Source organism: Octopus bimaculoides, chromosome 20, assembly GCF_046866305.1.
Source record: "Octopus bimaculoides isolate indiv1 chromosome 20, ASM4686630v1, whole genome shotgun sequence".
In the NCBI taxonomy this organism is placed as follows: domain Eukaryota; kingdom Metazoa; phylum Mollusca; class Cephalopoda; order Octopoda; family Octopodidae; genus Octopus; species Octopus bimaculoides.
The window spans coordinates 21,227,920-21,253,020 of record NC_142947.1 but is presented as its reverse complement, the minus strand read 5'-3'; the positions used below and the strand labels follow the sequence as shown (position 1 = coordinate 21,253,020).

Below are 25,101 nucleotides of genomic sequence, written 5' to 3'. Positions count from 1 at the left end.
ATGATACAGCACATTATTGATCTTTTCTTTGTAGCTTTATGGATTCTAACAATAACGGAAAGAAGATAAAATAAATATTTGAAATACTTAGGGGAGAATTTAGCTAATATTGATCTTATCATTTTTAACTACATGGTTACACTGTTAATAATCTAAAATATCTGTAAAACACACAAGAAATATTTTATAGTAGTTTGTTTTATTGGACAATTTTATCCTTCCAAGTTTGATAAAATAAAATACCAGTGATATTACTAAGATCAATTTAATCATTTAACACCTTCCACCAAATTTCTAGCTTTCTACCTATGTTAGGAGCAATTATTGTTTGTTTGTTTGTTTGTGTGTGTGTGTGTGTGATAGTGTGTGTTACACACAATCCTTTTTATATATTACAGATGCAAAATAAATCTAAAGTAAATAATTTTTTTCTCTAACTAATAATTTCAAATTAGAAATTATCTGCTTAGAATTGAACCAAAATCTGGTTTGAATTGATGTTGTTCATCTTTTTCATGATTTTCCTATCGTTTTTATTTTCCTTGCCCATAACTTTCTGACCTCATATCTTTATATTTTCATTTATTGACCACATGTATGAATAAAGCAAAAAAAAAAATTGTAATCGCTAAAAGATCCTTCTCTGGATCTTTTATTTCTATTCTATCCATTATTGGAGATTCCCCCCCCCTCTCTCTCTCACATACACACACATGCACATTCTTTCAAAAAATATTTTTGATAGTTAAATCATGATATTTTATCAGTGGAAATAGCAATATCAAATTCTATTCAGTTTTCCGTCCATTTACTGTTAAAATCCTGTCATAAACTGTGGATTTTATGTGTTTAGTAAATCAAAAAACAATTTTTTTTCAAGTAATAAAATGGTTCTCCTTAATTTCTGTTTCTTTTTTCTTTTTTTTGTATTGTTGAGACCAATACAGAAAACATAAATGGAGTAATAACACCCACTCACCTCACCACACTATTCACCCTGATGACTAAAAACAAGACGAGGAAAAAAAAAGACACAGGTCCAAACAGTGTAATATACAAACCCATATACATGCACACAAGACATACATACTAAATACATAAATACACATGCACACACACACAGATGTAAACATAGGTGCAAATAGAGATACATACCACAGAAAGACAAACTGGCATAGGCAGGGCAAGAGGAGACATATGGGACAGAAAGTTGCTGAAGAGATTGTAGGTTTGACAAAAGAACTCTGACAAATAAACTACTCTTTTACTCTTTTGCTTGTTTCAGTCATTTGACTGCGGCCATGCTGGAGCACTGCCTTTAGTCGAGCAAATCAACCCCAGGACTTATTCTTTGGAAGCCTAGTACTTATTCTATCGGTCTCTTTTGCCGAACCGCTAAGTTACTACTACTAATAATAATGGTTTCAAATTTTGCCACAAGAGCAGCTATTTTGTGGGAGGTGATAAATCGGTTACATTGACCCCAGTGTTCCACTGGTACTTAATTTATCGACCCAGAAAGGATGAAAGGCAAAGTTAACCTCAGCAAAATTTGAACTCAGAACATAGTGTATGGGCGAAATACTGCTAAGCATTTCATCCAACATGCTAACAATCCTGCCAGCTCGCCACCTTAGATAATAATAATAATAATAATAATAATAAGAAGAAGAAGAAGAAGAAGAAGAAACTGAAAATCAAGTAAATAACGCATGTGTTTAATTGGCAAAAGATGATCATACCCAAGTATAACAATAGCTGTTTAACTTTTAACTTTTGTTTGTGTGTGGTTGGGATGAATCATCATTCTAAAGGCACAATTCCTGAAATTTTGGTAGTGAGGGTAGGTAGATTTTCAAGGATGACTCCAGTGCTCAACTGGTAGTTATTTTATCTACCCTGAATGGATGAAAAGTAAAGTCAACATTGGTGGAATTTGAACTCAGGATGTGAAGACAAAATGCTGCTTAGCCTTTTGCTCAGCATGCTAATGATTCTGCCAGCTCATTGCTTTAATAATCATAATAATAATAATAATCCTTTCTACTAAAGGTACAAGTCCTGAAATTTTGGGTGAGTGGGATAGTCGATTATATTGACCCCAGTGTTTCACTGGTATCGACCCGAAATGGGTAAAAGGCAAAGTTGATTTTGGTGGAATTTGAACTCACAACATAGCAACGAGTAAAATACCACTAAGCATTTTGTCCAGCGTGCTAACAATTCTGCCAGCTTGATGCCTTTAATCATAATAATGGTTAAATAGCAGACAATGAAATAAAATAAAAGAAATCACTCAATTTTTTTTTCTCACAGTTATAAGTCATATAAGTGAAATTGTTTAAATTTTGGCAACTACCAGAGGTTAAATATGAAAAATGTTGAAATTTTTGCAACTACCAGAGGTTAGATAAGAGAAACGATTCAATTTTCAGCAGAGATACGGTGAATAACAGAAAACCAGGTCAACTATTCCATTTATTTCTCATGAATCTATTTAAAAAAGAGAATTGTTATTTCGTTTTTTAAAAATGAGTGGACAATTTTCTTTTACTTCATTTTATTAATTAGCTGTGATAAAAATTAATAATTTCTCTTTTATTGCTTCCAGCTGTTGCAAAAATTGATTGGTTAATTTTTTTTTAAACTCATAAAATTATTCTCATATTTTACCTTTAAAGAATCAATAAAAATTCCACTATTTTACCTCATAAAAGTGGATTAAAATATATCTCAGTAAATAAATAAATAAAAATTTTCTCATGTTTTTGTGTTGTAAAATATTGAATAATTTCTATATTTTGTCTCAAAAAAACATTTGAAACATAATCATTTTCACCCAGCCATAAAAGGAAAAAAATTGTTTGCTAAATAAACCAGCCACTGTTCCATTGCAAAGAAAAGTTACCTGGAAATAATTTGGCAAAACGTTGAAGGAAGAAAAAGGAGATAAAGAAAAAAATGTGACAGAAAGATAAAAGTGTGTTACATTTTCTCCATAACACCAACAAAAAGTGATGAGTGATTCTTTCACTGTTCACTCACTTGTATTAAGGTGCATGCACACACACACATATATATATATATATATATATATGCACACACATATATACATACAAGGGGTTTTCATTAAAGATTTTCCCTGGCCCACTTCCAGTTATTGTAGGAAACGGAACTTGTACAAGTATAACCGTGTATGTCTCTACATGACACATTATAAATTTCAGCTTTCCACTAGTATTCATTTGTCTTTTACAACTGCTGAAGTAGACTAAAGTGTTATAATGGAAGCAGTTGAATGCAGATCAGTGATCAGGTTCTTATACTTGAAAGGTCATACACCAAAAGAGACTTTTGATGAGATTAAAGAAGTTTATGGTGATGATGCACCATCATACGATGTTGTCAAGCACTGGCATTGCCAATACAAATAAGGTCAGACATCGGTGGAAACTGCTCCTATTCTTGGATGACCACATTCTGCCATTGATGACAACACCATCCATAAAGTGGTTAAGAGCGCGGGTTACTAACCCCAAGATTCCGAGTTCGATTCCAAGCAGTGACCTGAACAATAATAACAATAATAATAATAATAATAATAATAATAACAACAACAACAACATCGAAAAATACCTTAGGAATGAGAACCCAGGTTCGAAATTTCCCCAAGACACCCAAAGAAGGCTGGAGGGCATATCAGCCAAAATGTTTTAACAACAAACAAGATAAAGACGAATATAAATAATGTAAATAATGTAGAAAATTTTCTGTTTAATGTGCTTCCAGTGTAACTAAGGCGTGTCAGAATCAGAATGTATCTACACCTTTACAAATAAGGAATATTGGTGGAATATTCCCATAAAAACAGCAATCAGGCACAAACACAACATACATGATATTGTTTTGTGGGACAGGAAATAAAAGTAATGCACTGTTGTAGAGATCAGCTTCCCAGTGATGTAACTACAGAAGTGGTGGTTTTTCATCATTGCAAATGCATGCGACACTCTGATGCCAAACCCGCTTGCCAGATGCAGTAGCATGTAATGCTGAACCACAAGTAGACCACATGCACATGCTTCAACCAGTGCAGTGGCAGAGTAACACGAATGCTACTACCTTAAAAAACTGGACTAGAGTCAGGCTCAACAGGGTCTTTGGATACATCAGATATAAGAGGATATTTATGGTGAACTAAAGTTTTTGTATCCTGATTTTAGATTTTCATTTGTACCTATCATCATAGGTGCATCAAACTTTGTCAAAATGGATTTGTGCAAAAACCTAGAAATGCTAGGATTTTCTGTGAAAGAACAAAACAAACTGATGCACATCCTTCAAATTCAATCTCTTAGAAGCACAGTAAAAATTTGTAACACATTCCAAAGATTCTCTATATGAGATTTTAAAATCAGTAGTTCCCAAACTTTTTCAGGCTGCTGCCCTCTTGGCACTCAGACCACATTCCTAGCCCTTTCCTTACCATCACAAACACAGACCACTTTCTGCAGCAAATTCGAAACAACTGTATTTCACGAACAAAACTTAGCTGAATTAAGCCATTATTTTATTGTTTTTACATCCAACACCCTCTTTTGGCCATCTCATTATTGCCTCACTTTTCTTTAATGCCCTGCTAGATCTTTCCACTGCACCCCAGAGAGACAGTACTGCTCACGTTGGGAACTGCAGCTTTAAATGAATATAAGTACACACTTGGTTTTGTGCATAATACAGACACAAATGTAAAAAGTGTTGATGCACACACACACACACTTCTAGAGTACTAAAGAGGTATGTTCACACAGAAGATAAATGCAGGTGTGTACACCTACATATATACACCCACTGACTCAACCACATATTTGCAAACCCTGTGAACTGTTAGTAACCAGTTTGAATAGCTGCAGCATTAAGAGGCAGGACAGATAACAAATGTAGGCTGTGTAAGACCAAGACTGAAGACATCAACCACATTTTTGCCAAATGTGAGAGGATGTCTTCCAGATATTATCTTCTCGTGAGGCATGATGTGATGGCCAGAGCAGTTTGGAACAAGATCAAAAAAAAAAAAGAAAACACCTACAGATGAAATCAACCACATTGAGACCAAAAAGGTCAAAAGAATATTGGTGGAACTTAAAAATCAGAACAGCTGCCAAGTTAAAACATAATTGGCCAGATATTGTTGTGTGGGATCACAAGGAAAAGATATGTTCTGTTATGGAAATCAGCTGTCCTCTGAAAACAAATGTGGTTAGAAAAATATAAGAGAAAGAAGACATCTATGGGCCTTTAATGAGTTTGCAAATTTAGTACCTAAGGTACACTTTCAGCTTGATACCTGTTATTACATTGTGTAACACGAGTTTTGTCTATGGGTAACAACTGTTATTTCCTATTTGTTTACTTCTAAAAAGTATGAAAATGGCTAATATTTCCTTCAAACTTTGCTTTTGTTACATTTATTCAAACCCTAAAGAATCCTTCTCAACACATGGATCAGAGAGGCACATATTGTCAGCCACTAAGGGACATGCTCAAGTGGTTAAGGTCAAGCAACTGACAAGCAAATTTGTTATTGAGCAGGATATCTATACTATAACGGAGGAAGCTGCTTTTTAATTAGGTACGTAACAATTACTAAAAATACTAAAAGAAAGCAATTATTAAAGGGTTAACCGTCTGGAAATATTTATGTTATTTATAATTTCACTCTACTCAACGATTTCTTCTATCGCTGAAAAATATTCATTCTAAGTATGTTATGTAACTCTATATAAAAAAAAATAGCCTATTAGAGTTGTTTCCCTTTCATACACGAGCCCGTCAAACGTTGGTGTTGCCCACGCAGCCTCGTTCTGGGAAATACGAGGTTGTATTTACTGCGACATACTCCCTTGTATGTGACAAGTCCGTCTCTTTGGTGCAGCTGTCAACTGGTACCACACACTTCGTCAGCAGTATTATTATTATTATTATTTTATTTTATTTTATTTTATTCTTCTATATTGAATATCTTGGGTGGTGAAAATATCCTATCAGCTGTTATATCGTTTTTTTTTAAAGCTGAGCGAAGTCGATTTAAAAAGCCATACATACAGTAATCTATATGTATGTCTTTTAAAAATACACCCTTTATTCTGATAAGACCAAGTGAGATTTTATTTCTTCCTCTTATATTGTAAACAGTTTGTAAATAGTTTTCATTTAATTTCGAAGACAGGCATTCCAAACTCAACCGAGTTTCAGTTATCTATCTATCTATCTGTTTATAATAGATGCCTCTTTTTGCATATATCCACGCAAAATATATGTATAATGTAAATGTATATAAACATAGTTTTTGGCACATGGGTTAAAATTGGCATATTATTCACAAGTTATTCCTTGTGTAAAAGAGGTTAAATACAAATGCCATATCCGTTCTGATTTGACTGTTGTCATCTGTGTGTGTGTTGTTATTCTATTGTATCTGCCAAATTATTTTTTTAATTTTATCTGTTTACATATCTGTACTTCGGTTTCTAGACAGTAGTCTTTTCTTTGTGTTGAGTTTTTTTTCTCTCTCCTATAATTCAGTTGACGTATCATTTAAAAATAAGGAACGATGTAAGCCTAGGAAAAAAAATATTTATAAGAGCAGAAATACATATACATTCATTGACATATACACACGGGTTCATACTTGATATGTATGTTCATCGACGGTTATATGTATATAATACATATATATATACACACATATATATATATATATATATATAGGAAACAAAAATGAACTCTAAGTAAAGGGTCCGAGTTGTGTAATGTTTTTGGTCTGTTATCTAATCAGCTGAAATTTCAACTCCGGTCCGTCATCACTGACAGGTGCAATGATGAAGGCCAGCACAGAACTGTGGCATGTTTGGAGGATGGCCGCTCTTTTGGTGTCTTGTTGATATGAGTTCCAACAACGACTTTCAGCCGGATACTTTGGATACTGTTATTAATGTGTTTGGATTGACTCCCAAGGATCCACTTAACGGATTTTTGGGTAAGTGGATTTTTATTCAGACCCAACTTGTCACCAAACTCCAACTACCTACCTCATATCTTCGTTTTTTTCTCCTAACACCCAAGACTCACACATAAATATTTATATATATATATATATATGCATGCATGCATGCACACACATTTATTGACACACACACGCACACTGAGATGAACATAACAAAGAGGAACTTTCGAAAAGTGCAGAGATCACTTTCCCTAATTCATTCCAGGTGCATCTGAATCTTTCATTTGGACTTATGAAAAGACCCTGTAAAAATCAAACGATTGGCTTTAAAACTAGCGAGAAGATGCTCCTATATGAATTATAACGAAACCCCATATATACAGATACCTAAATGAATGTGTGAGCTTGCAATGTATTCATACAGACACTCCTGCTAATATTTGCTATAACAAACTCCCTCCCCAATTCTCTGCCTTTTTTGTTTTACCTTACTCCCAATCGATAGCTTCTAATCATCTAAATCTACCTACTGAACTTTTGTCGTATGTTTTTGTTTTGTTTGTTTTTATTGTACTAACCATTTTATGTATTGTACTAAACATATATTTTTGTTGTCAAATAATAATATAAATCTCTCTCCTATATCACCCCCCCCCCCACCATCATCATCATCATCATCATCACACTTCAGATTTTATTTCCTAATGTTGTCTTAATGCTCCTTTGCAGCGGACAATTTATGACAGTAAATTGGAGATGTTTACGTGGATATTCTATTTTGAACTTAGCAGGAGGCATCCTTTTTTGGTCTCCGAGGATAAGGACGTAGACAATGATAGGGGAAAGAGAGGAAATATAGTGAGAACAGTGATTCGCTCTTAGTTATCTTTGGATATTTCCTTGTTGCAGCTATATCACTGCCAAATGTCCTTGGAAAATGTACGAACGCATTTCAATCTTATTCACTTCCTCCTGTTAGTCTTTGTTTCTATATTTGTACTCTAACAATCTCAACAAGGAATGGTAGTGATGATATCCGTTTGTTTCCTGGGGCTTTCTCTCCCGACTAAAACCAGTGGCTTGTTAGAAAAATGTCATTTCTCTTTTTACTCATACTAACAATATTGGTATTAGCTTTGTGTATTATTGTCCCAGATTCGACAGAATATATACCAGTCATATACTATCTAATGAATTCAACAAGGAAATGTATTGTTGCTTACTATGTTGAGAGGAATTTACCAACTATAAACTGGACTTCCATAATGCAGACCTGCAATATGGTGCATTGTCAAAATTGTTTTTATACACTCTTGTAAGCCTCTTAACTGCCACTCCTCAATATACATACTTTTAAGCAACACTCCTTTGGCAGCACTCCTTTATATAAAGCTACTTAACTTTCTCTTTATTCTCTAATCTCAGTTCATACAACAACAACGGATTGAAGTAAACCTAATCTCTTGACTACTTTGGACTTTTGACTGCCAAGTTTTTCACCTGTCATTACTTCTGATATGCTTTAAGATAAAATAAGGAAATTGGTGATAGTCTGTGTCAATAAGGCTATGAGAAATTTCAAGATAAGAGGTAAAGCTCACATATTATAGCCATAAGAAGTATAGAGTCTAACATTTCAAGCTTTACCCTTCAATAAAAATTGAAGAAAAGGAAAAATAGTGTACTTTTTGGTTGCTCCTTTAGCTTTCTAAACCTTTCAATCATCTGTTTTTACTCTCAAATATAACGGTTACCAACTCTTCCATTTGTATGAAAAGCAGCCTCATTAACCCTGCCAACTATCAGCCTGTCACTCTTGTATTTAGCAGTTCAAAGTAACCAGACTAAGTTCTGCATAGTCAAATACATGTTTCTCCTAGAGATCTCTCGTTTTACCAACAGTTTCTTAACTCTTGAACATTTCAGTGAGGGCAAAGTATTAGCCATTGACATAAGCAATGACTATGTCTAGTATGAGAATCTTTTGGCAAAGCTTCTAATCAGTTTATATATTCATTGCAGCTCATGTTGACAAAATTCTCTCTCTCAACTCTGATGTATCTCGGACTTCCTTTTATCTTTCATATACTCTTTTTCCTTGTGTGTTATTAGTTCTCTAACCATATATGAAGATTATGCTACAGTGTACATCTATGTAGAAATCTTTTGCACACACAGTGTTAACATCTCTTGGCAAGTATTCATTGTCTTCAACAGCTACTCAATCTACAATATATTAATTTGCTCTACACTACAAAAATACTACTGGTGTACAAACACTACTTGCTTTCATAGGCATCATTCACTTGAAAAAAGCTTGTGAATAAAAACCTAATAGGCATTTATTCACCAACATTATCTAACTATTTAGTCATGTTTGAGCTGTAACCACTCTCTTAAACTACTATAACAATGGCTGTTCTACATCTGAATCTGGATGTTATTGTATCAGCCCCACTTAACCTTACAGAATTTACTTCTGAACCTTTTTTTTTTTTGTCGCATCCACTCAGTCTCTAGTCAGTAGTGGAGGTGGATGCTCTGAGAGCATAGCTGCGAAGAATAAGAATAGGCTGGACAAAGTTCAGAGAGCTCCTACTTCTGTTGGTAACAAAGGACCTCTCCCTTGGAATGAAAGGCAGACTGTATGATGCCTGTGTGTGAACAGCTACTTTACTTGACAGGGAAACATGGGCTGTGACTGCTGAGGACACGTGTTGGCTTGAATAAGCTCTTTGTCCAATCTCTCTTCACTAAATTACATTTCTGTAGACACTTCTCTCTTTATCTATCACTTCAAAATTAACTTATAGGAATATTAACTTCCACAGCAAGGTGGCAGAATTGTTAGCTATGCTTAGTGGCATTTTGTCTGTCTTTGAGTTCAAATTCTGCCAAAGCTGACTTTGCCTTTCATCCTTGTGCCAAAATTTGAAACCAATATTAATTCTCACAACTATTCCTGTATCCTTTTCTTGGAGTATAAAAAGTCATGAACATGACTTTTCCTGAATTATGTACTCTCTCTTGAAATGGCTAAGCTCAATTATGGGCTGTGAGTTCAGATCTTAAACAGTCAGTCAATAAAGACACTTTATTCTATGCACTGCAGTTGACATTTATAAAATTTGTTTAAAAAAAACTATAATTGTAGCAAAATTATAGTTTAGCTGTCCAATTATATATAATTAGCAAAAATATTAATATTAATTTCCAGACACAATGCTTATTTCATTGAGTGGGTTGGTGGGTGGAATATATGTTCCAAGAGAATAATGTAAATGAAGAGAGGTAACTACAACCTTGGGTGGTAGAATTAATGTTTTGGTTAACACTACTTAGGTTTTTGGTGTCTTGAACAGAGTCCTATCTTTTGCAAGCATTCAGGGTAGGTGTCTAGTCTAAGAATAACTTTCTCCCACTAATTTGAAGGCTCTAAAAAAAGGAAACAAGTGCTACTCTTTTTCTCTAACCATACACACTCACATGCAAATGATACTCACTTTGAGATCTTTGGTACTCTTGTCAGGTGTACATAGTCTTTAACAGTTGCTTGGTTTACAAAATGTAAATTTGCTCCATGCTACAATATAAAAAGAATTTACTCTATCATGTAAAATAAATTAACAATCTGGAATAAAAACCAAAAACATAGTCTTGAATTTCTTTGAAGTGATCTATGTTGTTACACCATAGAATGATCATAGTTTTGATTCTCAGCTGGTGCATATTACATTTCTGTAAGTGATACTTGAATAACTGGTTATTTATCCTACTTCATTATATATCTGATTCCTTATAAAACTATAGAGGAGGTAATGGCATAGTGGACAGCTAAGCTCAATATTTTACCATATTCTGTATTTAGTTTCACCACCACCATCATCATCATCATCATCATCACTATCATCATCATCATAATTTAAAATCCGTTTTCCATGTTGGCATGGGTTGGACAGTTTGACTGAAAACTGGTAAACTTTGGAACTACTCCAGGTTCCAACCTGATTTGGCATGGTTCAGATTGAAACCTGGTGCAGCTTACCAGTTTTCAGTCAAACTGTCCAACCCATGCCAGTATGGGAAACAGACATTAAATGATGATGAGACTAAATACAAACATTCTTTCAATTCAATTTAAACCAACTATTTTTTCCTCTTTGGAAAGAAATATGAACTGTTTTTTTTTTGTCTTACTGTTGTTAATTTTTCTGTTATTGTTGTTTAGTAATGCCATGGCAACTAGTGAGTAGTACCATACTGAGAAATCAACTGTTATTAGTTTTACCTTCCAGTTCTATATTCAGACTCCTATTAGATATGTCTTTGCTGTTCGTTTTTCCAGAGTTGATAAGATATATTGATCAAGTCAATCAGCTATTTACATCCTTTATGAAAATGTGTAAAAACGGCTGCTATTATTAGGTTAAATCTAATTAAAGAGAAAACATACACAAGAAAGCAAAAACCAGAAATACACTCAGTGGATTGGCAGTTTCATTGGAGCATTGGCATAATGCCTTGTGTTTTTACTGATAGTACATTATGTTCTGAGTTCACATCTTTCCAGGGTCAGTAAAAAAAATACTGTTGGTCATCAATATAATTTACTGTCTCCTCTTATCCAAATTTGTGGCTTATGGTCTTATAGGAAAGTGGTTATACACCATTAGGTGTACACCTGCTTTCCTATATTATTTTCGGAATAAACAACGTAACGCAAAACTCTGAACTATCAACACATCAATATTTATTTATGGAGGAAAATAGGCATGGTTGCTGAGACGCCGGAATGTTGTTTGTGAGCCGTCCCCAGAGTTGGAAAGCTGGAGAGACAGCTTGACATGACCATGCTCATGGCCGCCCGGCCGGGAAAAGAGTATGAATAAGGGCGCCAAACTTGGATATTGATGACTACGCATGCGCATGAGACAAGGCGTTACTACAGGCTGTTAGAAACATTGAGGCATTCCTACATGTGTGACCCCCACTTCCCTGACTTTGTTGCCTCATAACTTCCAGAAAAATGGATATTTATTTATTTATTTTCTAATGAAGTTTTCCACAAATATGCTTCAGGTGGTATAGATTCCAATTATACCAGAATTTATTGTGAAAAATTTTCCCGAGGGTGGGGTGATGAGTTTGGGAAAATTCACACAAATTGGTTTTGTTTCTTCATGACTTTAAGGAAAATGAGGAATTTTTTAATGAAATTTTCTGGATATACCTTTCAGAGTGTATAGGTTATGATTATATCGGAATTTAATATGAAAAAAAAAAAAAAAAAATTGGGGTTTTGATAAAGTGAAGTATCAATCAAGTACTGGTGCTGATGCCTTTGATTAACACACTTTCTTCAAAATTCCTATGTTTGTGTCTAAATCAGAAACCATTATTAGATGACCAGTGGATTGGCAGAACTCAAAAGATCAATAGACAAAATATTTTCTGCATTTTGGTTTGTTCCTTTAGGTTTTGAGTTCAAATCTCTTTATGCATTGCACCCAACTTTCTAACAATTTTGTTAATTCACTACTTTCTAATTTATTGACCCTAAAATGATGAAAGGCTAAATTGACCTTGGCAAAATTTGAACTCAGAGTGCAGAGAGTAAGAACATATACCACATGGCTTTCCATGTGACACTAAACAATTTGGCCAATTTTTCACTTTAGAGAGAGTACCAGTAATCACGAGCAGTTAATTGGCATATCTGTAATGAGATACTTGACTCCCTGTGTGTTTCTCACCATCACACACACACACACACACACACACACACACACACACACACACACACACACACACACACACACACACACACACACACACACACACACACTTTTTATTAGGTCAAATTGAAATAAGTCTCTTTAAACTTATTGTGTAGTGAATTTCCTTAAATCTGACATACTTGAATTTGAACCCTATTGAATGACTGTGTTTGTGTACATGTACATCCGAGAAGATGACAATGATATTTGCATTTGTTAATATCTTAGCAACCATCTGAAAGAAATATTTATGTTACTGATTAAATTGTTTGATAATGAATTAGTATTTGTCACATATGCATTATATCTGATACTGATACTTTCAAGTTGCTCGGTGGATTAACAATGTAATGTAATCTCTAATTAGTTCCTTGATACACATTTAAGTGTGAAAGCACATGGCTCAGTGGTTAGAGCGTCTGGCTCACAATCATGAGGTAGTGAATTCAATTCTCAGACCGGGCTGTGTGTTGTGTTTTTGAGCAGTACACTTTATTTCACATTGTTCCAGTTCACTCAGCTGTAGAAATGAATTGTAACGTCACTGGTGCCAAGATGTATTGACCTTTCTCTTGGATAACATTGATGGCATGGAGAGGGATAGCTGGAATGCATGGGCAACTGCTGGTCTTCCATATACAACCTTGCCCGGACTTGTGCCTTGGAGGGTAACTTTCTTGATGCAGTCCCATGGTCGTTCATGACCAAAGGGGATCTTCAACTTTTTTACACATTTAAGTGAAAATGACGAAAAGCTGTAGCAATTGTTTTGCCCCTTCTTGCAGTATTTGAAGTTTTAATTGTATTCTTCATATCTAAGAATCTCTTGTGGGTTTCTCTATGTTTATAGACAGAAATAAAAGATATATAATTGAGATAATGGAGATAGAGTTGCTGTAGTTGTGTAACTGTAGGTTAGACCTGATCAAGCAGACCTATGACATGTAGGTAGTCGGCCAAATGACCAGATGCAATCTATAGGTCTAGATATGCCACATCTGGTTACAGTGTATGCCACCCTGAACTGGAAGCATTCAAATTAGTCTTGTGGAATCCACTTCATGGTGGTGTAAGAAGAGGACAATGTTGTCACATTTACACTGACAACTTGATTATAGACACTGGCTTGGAAGTGTGGCGAGTGGACTTTGTTACTGCAGCCTGGATTGGAACCCAACCATAATTAAATTAATAATAAATAATATGCTACACCTTCTAGTTGTGGACCATATTGCCCAGTTTGATATGCATTGGTATTTGCTGTTTATTATATATTGAAGATGCATGTACCCTCTCCACTATCTATGACATTTCTGCATACCTGTGTATTCTTCATATACAGCATCATTCAACCTATTAAATACTAGAAATAGTAGCCAACTCATCCTCAAACTTGACCTCACTATCATAAGAAGGGTAGAATATACTGGTTAACTCAGTCATGGATAGAATATGCTGTGAACGATGATGAGATTATCACAACTAGAACACCGTTAGGTAGAAATGCCATATAAAACTGAAAGTTGCATATTATGGGATATCATATAGCGATATCATTATGGGATATCATATAGTATTATGGGATATCATATAGATGGTGCAGTTAGTAAAGTGAATATATTTACTAACTATACAGAGCTTGTTCAACAAGCATTGGGTCAATGTTGCTGAAGGTTCAGTTATGTTGGACTGGCAGCTGTTTACAGTGACCTCATGCAGAGCTCACACAAACAAGGACACCCTGTAAAGCACCCTCAAATAGAACGACATTAATTCATGTGAACTTGCCACAGAGAGATCAGTGTGAAGGTATCTCACCTCACATGCAGCAGCTGCCTTTGAAGAGAACTGGCGACAGTGTCTTGCTGCTGCAAGAGACAAACATCACAGGGTAGTGTCTGCCTCAATCCAGACAACAGACTGTCATTGTGACACCTGTGGGCACCTGTGTGCTTCCAGCTTTAGACTGTGGTGTCACATGGGCTGTCATCATTGGACAGCAATGGGGTACCATCAATTACCTCTGTATACACCCTCTTTATAGAGGTGACTTTAAAAATTTGTGATTTTAATTTTCACTTTAAATTTTAGGTTTCTAGTTTTAAAGATATGGGAGAGATACAGGATGAAGGCTGCTAAATCTGGTGTGTTCAAGCTATTGTTCAACTCCAGGTCAGCCCTAGTCCATTGATTTATGGGAATAGGCTTTACAGTTCTGACCATCTTGTAGTCTCCAGGTATGTCATATCTAGTACTACATTAAAGTGGCTTTCCTTTTTTTAACAATCCTTGGGTATGATTTGAGGGTGATTTGGCTGTTATTTTGTTCAGGTTGAGTAATCCTGCAAATATGGGTATTTTGTTGTTGTATAGCCATAGTCATCTTTCCTTAAACAGACATGTCAACTTCACTAGCATTCCAATAGTAGCCATCATTTCTTTTCATTATATTGTTTCACAGTTGATTTCTGCTGTATATTCTTCCCATTTTAAAATTGATATGGAATGATTTGATGTCATTTGATTGTTGTTGCTAGCAGATCTAGCAACCGTATAGAGGCTACCTTATATGTGTATGGATGATTGGTTGTGCATAATTATGCATTCAACACCAAGTTATTATTGAATTGGAAATCCATTCAGCAAACCAAGAGTTGGTCTCCAGCTAATAATATTCAAAAATCTCTTGTTTGCATCTTTTGTTTCAGTCATTAGAATGTGGCCATACTAGAGCACTGCCTTGAGGAATTCTAGTAGAACTATTCAACCCTGGTACTTTATTTTTTTAAAGCCGGGTACTTATTCTGCCAGTCTATTTCACCAAACTAAGTTATGGGGACACACCAACACTGGTTGTCAAGCAGTGGTCTCTCTCTCTCTCTCTCTCTCTTTCTCTCTCTCTCTCTCTCTCTCTCTCACACTCACACACACACACACACACACACACACACGACGACTTCTTTCAGTTTCTGTCTACTAAATCCACTCATAAGGCTTTGGTTGGCCTGAGGTTATAGTAGAAGACATTTGCCCAAGATACCATGTGATTGGAAGCAAGCTTCTTACCACATAGCCTCATCTGTACTTATGAATAATCTTTTATTATGTGTTCAAATCTCTAGCTGTGTAAATTTTAATACATCAAACAAGCAGCCTTTGGATTTCGTTTTGTCATGACAGAACATTGTCTTAGCTCTTATGATTAATTTTGCTCACAACTCAATTAACTGGTTTTCAATTCAGATGCAATTTCATCTTCATCACTGCTATCTTTGTCACTTCATTGTTATCTTAGCATTCATAACATTGTTGTTTCAAGTGAGTGCCATGACAGACAAGTTTTCCTTTATCAACATTTATCCACACGGACAGATTCTTTTTTATAAGCCTATTCTGTGTCTCCTTTTGTGATAGATTCTATAACACTGTTTTGCAAATCCTCTTTAGTTCATTGTCTGTGTGTGTTTCAAGTGCTATAAAAGTACATTACTATGGAAACAAATCATTTCAAAATAATAAAAGTGCTGGATAATGATGATATGAGGACATATGGAAAATAACATTCAAAATAATAGTACACATAGAACAGTAAAATAGAAATAATAATAATCATGATTATATTAAACAATAAACAGATGCCTATGTATGTGTGACATCTGTTGCTCACTAAAGTAACAGTAAGGGTTTAAATTTTAAGGAAAGAAATATACCATTCTTTATGTAGTAGTTTTTTTTTTCATTCTTGACAGTGTACATGGCTGTCACTAAGGGGTTGCACTGGATGGCACTACCCCCTTAATATTCAATGGGTTACCCTCAGATTTACAGTGATACACATATTTCAAAACACCACTTTAGAATATATATATAAATATCTATATGAGGCGGTGCTGTAAAGTTCCTGGCTTTGGGTAAAAGAAAATACAAGAGGACCATTTGTGTTTTTTTCCTGTCTTTGGGTTGACTACAATCATGTGAGTGAAATTTGGAAATGGACACTCTGCAGAACTTCATATATCTTTTATCTTTTACCTGTTTCAGTCATTAGACTATGTGCCATGTTGGGGGCACCACCTTAAAGCATTTTAGTCAAGTGAATTGACCTCAGTAAGTTTTTTTTGTTTAAAACCTGGTACTTACCCAATTGGTTACTTTTGCTGGACTGCTAAGTTGCGGGGATATATTTTTCAGCTTGGTATAGTTTAGAAGGTAGATTTTACTACTATTTTTAGTAGATCAAGTAAACATATAGAGTAGTAGTTCTCAACCATTTTTTACCTATGGACCCCTTTAATTCCTATTTCATTCAGGTGGATCCTCCGAACCATTCAGTGTTTTAAAAAAATTCTATCATATTTTTATAGTTAAATGTTATTAGGAATTGCATAAAAAAATTAAAATATTTTGTGTATTGTCGAAGTATACCTTTTATCTTTTACTTGTTTGTCATTTGACTGTGGCCATGCTGGGGCACCACCTTGAAGGCTTTTAGTCAAAAGACCCCAGGACTTACTTTTTTAAGCCTAGCTGTTATTCTGTCTGTCTCTTTTGCCGAACTGCTAAGTCACGGAGATATAAACACACCAACACCTGTTGTCAAGTGATGGTGAGGAACAAACACGGACACAAAGTCACACACACAGATGACGGGCTTCTTCCAGTTTCTGTCTACCAAATCCACTCACAAGGCTTTGGTCAGTCTGGGGCTATAGTAGAAGACACTTGTCCAAGGTGCACATTGTGGGACTGAACCTGGAGTTGTGTGGTTGGGAAGCAAACTTATTACCACACAGCTATGCCTGTACCTAATTAATTTCTTTTATTCTTTTACTTGTGTCAGTCATTTGACTGCGGCCATGCTGGAGCACTGCCTTTAATTGTAACTTATTCTATTGGCCTCTTTTGCTGTGCCTCTAAGTTATGGGTATACAAACACACCAGCATTGGTTGTCAAGTGATGTTGGGGACAAACACAGGTATACAAACATATATACATGCATACATAAATATATATATATATATATACGACAGGCTTCTTTCAGTTTCCATTTACCAAATCTACTCACAAAGCTTTGGTCAGCCTGAGGCTATAAGTAGAAGACACTTGCCCAAGGTGCCACGCAGTGGGACTGAACCTGGAACTGTATGGTTGGTAAGCAAGCTACTTACCACATGTCCATTCCTGCTCATAAATCTTTAACAAAGTGACTCTTATATGGACTCTTATGCTCATTTCATCCTTTTTCTATTTTTCAGCATAATATAGTTTAGAAGGTAGATTTTGCTACTATTTCTAGCACATTGAGTGACCATATAGAGACTTTTTTGTTGTAGATGTGAAGTGAGTTATTTTGATGAGGTGTAATGTTGGAATGAAGCAAATTCCAAATTGAACTACAATTTCGCACCACCGTTGCTATGGTTACCATATCATTTACTTTTCGTTACTCTTGTTATAGCAGCCTGTCATATTTGTATATTTCTGTATAAATTGAAGTATTATAGTTCTGTCACTTCTCTACTCTTCTATCCAGTTAACAAAATGGTACATAGTCTCAGTCTAACTTAGCATTTTACTGAAAACCTCTTATGCTGCTAATAATGCAGTGACTGTAAGGGCCGTACTTAGACATATTACTACACACACACACACACACACACACACACACACAGAATTGTATACACAACAATAAAATATATAAATATAGGAGAGTATTGTAGTTCGCTTGAAGCATTGTGTATTGTTTGTAAAGAATAAAAAGTTTTGAATGGTACAGCAATACACTATAATACAAAAAAATGGACTATATACCTGCTGTAATTTAGTTATCCATAGTCCGATGATATTTCGGAATACAATTCCTTCTTCAGATATTCTTAGATGATAGCATTGACTCCATATAAATATATTTTTAAATGTGATAATGTTGAAGCTTGTCTATTTGATATCTGTACAATAATAATAATCTTTTCTCCTACAGGCACAAGGCCAGAAATTTTTTTGGGGTGGGGCTAGCTGATTACATCAACCCCAGTTTGCAACTGGTACTTATTTCATGAACTCCAAAAGAATGAAAGGCAAAGTCAACTTCAGTAGAATTTGAACTCGCAATGTGAAGATGGATGAAATGCCACTAAGCATTTTATCTGTAATGCTAATGATTCTGCCAGTTTGCTACCTAAATAATAATAATAATAATAATAATAATAATAATAATAATAATAATAATAATAACAACAACAACAATAATTCTGGTTCTTTATGTTTTGAGTTCAAATCCTGCCCCAAGATCAACTTTCTTTTTTATCCTCCCAACGCCTCTCCAAGGTTGATTCATCCTTTCAGAATCAATAAAGTAAGTACCAGTTGTGCACTGGTGTTGATGTAATTGAATATCTCCATCCTCTAACATTTCAAACCTTGTGCCTATAGTAGAAAGGATTATTATTATTAGTAGTAGTAGTTTATATAAAGGACTGGTAACTCAGCAGAAATGTAATAGATACAGAGATGAGTTCTTAACTTTTGTATACGATTGCCAAATTCCATCACTAAGGTAAACATAGCTGACGTAATCCATCACCACGGTCAACTCAATGACTAAAAGTGCAACTCGAAAGTAACTTATTTATTGGTCCTTTGAACAACAATATTTCGGCATCTCGTGTGCCTTCAACAGGTTCAAAATAAAATAAATGTCAGTGGGGACATTAGCATGTCAGGCAAAATGCTTAGCAGCATTTTGTTCGCCTTTACATTTTGAGTTCAAATTCTGCCATGGTTGACTTTGCCTTTCTTCTTATTGGGGTTGATAAAAAAAAAAAAAAGTACCAGTTGAGCACTGAAGTTGATGTAAATGAGTTACTCCCTCCCACCGAATTTGTGTGCCTTGAACCAAAAATTTGAAACTATTATTATTATTATTATTATACAAAAACTAAGAGAGTAAAGACCTCTTTGGTCATGAATGACCATGGGATTGCACTTAGAAAGTTCCCCTCTAAGGCACAAGACCGAGCAAGATTGTTTATGGAAGAGCAGCAGTTGCCCATGCATATCAGCCTCCCTTCTCCATGGTGCCTCTCCTCTCACTGGTGCCAAGCTGTATTGGCAAAGGCCGATACAGCTTGGCACCAGTGACGTTGCAACTCATTTCTACAGCTGAGTAAACTGGAGCAACGTGAAATAAAGTGTCTCATTCAAGAACACAACACACAGCCCCATCCAGGAATTGAACTCACTACCTCATGATTGGAAGCTCGATGCTTTAATCTCTGAGTAATGCACCATCTTTTATACAAAAACTATGACATGCTAATTCAATTATCAGGGATATTAACCTGTGATTTGGTGACAATAAATCTCAAGTTTCAAGAATCTTTTTCAGGATTCTTGCAGAACACAGGATGGCATTTTTCTGCAATATGTGTCTTATTCCAATATCTTTGAGTTGCTTACGAGCAATTTGGATGTTGTGCCAAGTAGACCACTTACCACAGGAACAATTTTCACCTTTGTGCTTCACTTCTCTGGCTAGGTCCTAATATTTCTCAATTTTCTTGGTATCTATGTATTACAAAGTCAATGGTCTTACACTGCTTTTTTTTCTTCTCCCCACTGTACTTAAATTTAGTCGCCTTACTTCAATAGGATAGAAGGGAAAGTCTCTATGAAGAAATCCTGTAAAATCCTGAATTTATCATTTGCCATAACAGCTTCTTGCTTGTGTTCATATCACTTGTCTCTCACTTTGAATCCACAAACTTGGTATTCACAAAGTGACGACAAAATTTATTATGGAAATGTTACAACTGTTACAACCAGATTGAGCCTGGTAAAATGAGATAGAGAAAATGATTGCATAAAATATAGATAAAGAAAGATATGTCCTCGTCACAGAACTGACTTCTAGATCAGAAAAATTATTATTATTATTATAGTTGGCGTTAGGAAGGGCATCCAGCTGTAGAAACTCTGCCAAATCAGATTGGAGCCTGGTGTAGCCATCTGGTTCACCAGTCCTCAGTCAAATCGTCCAACCCATGCTAGCATGGAAAGCGGACGTTAAACGACAATGATGATGATTAAAGGCAGTGAGCTGGCAGACTATGCTGGACAAAATGCTTTGCGGTATTTCACACATCATTACATTCTGGGTTTAAATTCTGCTGAGGTCAACTTTGCCTTTCATCCTTTTGGGGTCGATAAAATAAGTACCAGTTGATGTAGTTGGCTCATCCCCTCCCCCAAAATTGCTGCCTTTGTGGCAAAATTTGAAACCATTATTATTATTATCAAGGTGGCAGTAAGCTGGCAGAATCATTAGCCTGGTGGGATAAATGCTTAGCAGTATTTTACCTGTTGCTACGTTCTGAGTTCAAATTCTGCTGAGGTTGACTTTGCCTTTCATCTTTTCAGGGTTGATAAATTAAATACCAGTGAAACACTGGGGTTGATGTAATTGACTAGCCCCCTTCCCTCTAAGTTTCAGGCCTTGTGCCTTTAGTAGAGAGGATTATTATTATTATTATTATTATTATTATTATTAAGGCAGCAAGCTGACAAAATCGTTAGCATGCTAGGCAAAATGCTTAGCAGCATTTTGTTCATCTTAACATTCTGAGTTCAAATTCTACTGAGGTTGACTTTGCCCTTTGTCCTTTCGGGGTTGATAAAATAAGTACCAGTGAAACACTGGGGTTGATTTAGTTGATTTGTCCCCTCCTCCCAAATTTCAGGTCTTTCAGCTCTTAACATTCTGAGTTCAAATTCCTTCTGGGTTGACTTTGTCTTTAATCTTTTTAGAATCAATAAAATAAGTTCTAGTCAAGTACTGGGGCCAATGCAATTGACTTCTCCCCTTCCCTCAAAATTGCTGGCCTTGTGCCTATAGTAGAAAGGATTATTATTAATTATTATCATTATTATTATTATTATTATTATTATTATTATTATTATTATTGCTATTATTATTATTATTATTATTATTTCATTATATTATTATTATTACTGCTATATCCTGACCTTTACCTGCTATCATTTCAGAAATGTGGTATCAAATATTTTTGTGGGCCCTATTCTCATCAGTCTTTGTTCACCTAATAGCTGCCGTCATCGCATTTAGTCGACTCAGGAAACACAAGCTCGGTCGATGGATTCCCATGCTGATTATCATTATGGGGGTGTTATCTCCCTTGACTGGCGGCATTCTCTCTAGTAAGTACCAGTTTTCTCGTTTTCATCCCTCTTTTTGTTCTCTTCTTCATTTCTTCTTTACTCTTCCATTTTTTTTGCATCTTTCCCATCATTCAATTTCTTTTGGTTTTCAGTCATTCCTTCTTTTACATTTATTTTTCTCTTTCTCTCTTTCTCCTTCAGTCTTTTTGCTCCCTTTACATCATAATTCTCATATTTCCTTTTCTTTCTTCTTACTTTTCTCTTCCATTTGTCTTCTTCTCATCTCCCTTAAGTTAGTGTTTCTGAAAGTTATGCTCTAATCAAGAAGATGTATATTAAAAAGCTTTCCAATCATGATCCATTCTTTCTTAAAACACATTTACTTTTTCCTACAAACTGTGAGGTTTTTCAATACAAACTGTGAGTTTTTGGAAAATCTTTTCTCACACATTTACTTTCTACCATATATATACACAGAGAATACACACTCATACATACGTATAAATAAACACATACATACAAATAAACACATACATACAAATACCTGTCAGTCTTTTCCAAATACGATTGACAGTCAAACATTCCTTCCCTACAAACTGTGAGTTTCTTGAAAATCTTTCTTTAAACACATTTACTTACTACCATATATATATATATATATATATATATATATATACACACACACACACACACACACACACAGAATACACACTAATACATACATACATACATACTAATACCTGTCAGTTTATTTATTTATTTGCTGTTTCTTATCACCTTTTCCCCCTTCAATTTTATGCATACTTTCCAAGACAATTTCTCTGTACTTTCAACCTTTCTTTCGGACATTCAATGCCACCAAAAAAGAGAAGTCGTCTCAGTCGCCATACTGCATTAGCACTGGCGCTAAAGGTGATTACAACAAACGAGTCCTCCGACCAAATTGCTTTTACACTTTCACAGAGCGCCTTACGTGCAGCGCAATGCTGAGCTGCGGAAAGTTTCCAACAGTGCACCGTACGCTTAGCCACCATGGCTTCATACGATGCTGCTTCCAGGGCTACAGAGGGCCCGGAACAAGGGGCGACTCGCCTGGCTAGAAATGCTGCTGCTAATGCTGCTTCCAGGGCTTCAGAGGGCCAGGAACAGAGGGCGACTCGCCTGGCTAGAAACGCTGCGGCTACTGCTGATTCTAGGCCTTCCGAACGTTTGCAACAACGGGTGACTTGCCTTCCTAGGAACGATGTGGCTATGACTGCTTCCATAGCTTCTGAAGATGCAGATGGATGGTCCATTATCATTTGCAAATGTGCCTTCTGCTACTGCTGCGAGACCTTCACACGACCAACACCAACTATGTTCTACCTTGCAGCGGAACAGTCGACGGCGAGAAGCTGCCCATGGTGTGACGAGTACCAACAGCCATTACTGGCACCTACGGGCTTTCAAGTATGAGCCAAACTTTAATTACTCCATCCGCGCTGATATAAATATAGGGGAAATGTGCTTCAATTGCCAATTCTGCAATGCTAAAAAGTGGGCTGGGAGACAGCTGGAATGTGCTGCTTAAACGGTAAGGTCAGCTTGCCCCCTCTTCCAGAACCGCCACAGCCTTTGAAGGAACTACTTACTGATTCTATCTCAAGGTCATCAAAATTCCTTCAAATCATCAGAAATTGCAATTGTGCGTTTCAGATGACTTCTTTCGGGGCTAACGTTGTCACAGACAGTGGTTGGATGCCTACTTTCAAGGTCCAGGGATAGGTGTACCATCTTATTGGGTTGCTCCAGCCACTACAATATTGCAAGCCTTTGTACCTCCAAATTTACTTCATTTCCAACTACAGTAGGCAACTTGATGTGCGGTTTGGTGTTGTTTCACCACCTGCAAACACTGACGCTGACACTTTTGACAGGGACGTTCTACTCAGTCTGCAAAACCTGCTTCATGAGCACAACAGCTATATTCGCAGTTTCAAATACGCCTTGCAAACAGCCCTTTCACCAAGCTTCACCATTGTCATCGATGCTGACAAAAGACCTTCTGGGGAGCACGCACGCTGTTATAACGCTTCTTTGTGCAATGAAGTGGCTGTACTTCTCCATGGTGAACAGCACAATAAGCGAGACATACTTATTCATAGCCATGACAGTCGTCTTCAACTCGAGATGATACAGTACGTGCGTGTCTTAAGTCATCCACATTGTGGCCCCTGGTGAAGACTCTCAAACTTAACACTAACATGTGTGCTCATATGCGAGGTGAAATAGCATAAGCAGAATTTTCTAACACTCTCCTTGAACTTGGCGAAGGCAAAACTCCCTGCGACGAAAAGGGTAATGTTGCCATTGATTCACTTTGTACCATTGTTAAAACGCCTTCTGATCTCATGGATGCAGTGTTCCCAGATCTCCAAGCAAATTGTCAAAATATGGATTGGATTGGTCAAAGGGCTATTATGGCCTCGAAGAATAAAACTGTTAACCATATTAATGATCAAATGTTAAAACTCATTCCTGGGGATTGCTATATATAAGTCTATCGATAGAACTCCTGACCCTAAGGACGTCGTCAACTATCCAATAGAGGTACTAAATTCCTTTCAGCCCCCTGGACTACCCTCACACATCTGAAATTTAAACTTGGTGCACCTATAATGCTCATTCGAAATTTGGTTCCACCGAAACAATGTAATGGGACACGTTTGATCGTTAACTCCTTATCTCCCGATCTAATTGAGGCCACAATAATCACAGGGTGCGGTCGAGGCAACGTTGTGCTCATACCGAGGATGCATCTTTTCCTATCAGGAGCAGACCTACCTTTCACATTTCAGAGGTCCCAGTTTCCAGTCAGGCCATGCTTCGCAATGTCAATTAACAAAGCACATGGGCAAATGCTATCTGTCGTGGGAATACATTTGGGGGAGCCGTGTTTTTCTCATGGTCAGCTTTACATTGGCTGCTCACACGTGGGCAGCAAGAGTGATGCTTTCGCGTTCGTTCCACAAAGAAAAACAAAAAGCATTGTGTACAAGGAGGTTTTATAGGATTACTTCGCTTCCTAATTTTATAACTTTTTTCTAATTTAAAAAAGATTTTTGCCTTTTTGTCAGTAATTTCTAAGTATGTGTAGGTTA

General features: G+C 36.0%; 1 protein-coding gene across 3 annotated transcripts in view; it reads left to right on the top strand.

Annotated features, from left to right (window-relative positions):
- The first annotated feature begins 5,820 nt into the window (after positions 1 to 5,820).
- LOC106874756 (transmembrane protein 170A) overlaps positions 5,821 to 25,101 on the top strand; it is a 29,196-nt gene continuing 9,915 nt past the window's right edge. Inside the window, exons 1-3 of one of the 3 annotated variants that reach the window (XM_089338185.1) lie at positions 5,821 to 6,159; positions 6,874 to 7,039; positions 21,830 to 22,000. In XM_089338185.1, the coding sequence (XP_089194311.1) occupies positions 6,907 to 7,039; positions 21,830 to 22,000 (304 nt within the window). In that variant the 5' untranslated portion in view covers positions 5,821 to 6,159; positions 6,874 to 6,906. Of the gene's footprint in view, positions 7,040 to 21,829; positions 22,001 to 25,101 lie in introns of all 3 variants that reach the window. The other 2 variants (XM_089338184.1, XM_014922599.3) reach the window with 2 other exon arrangements.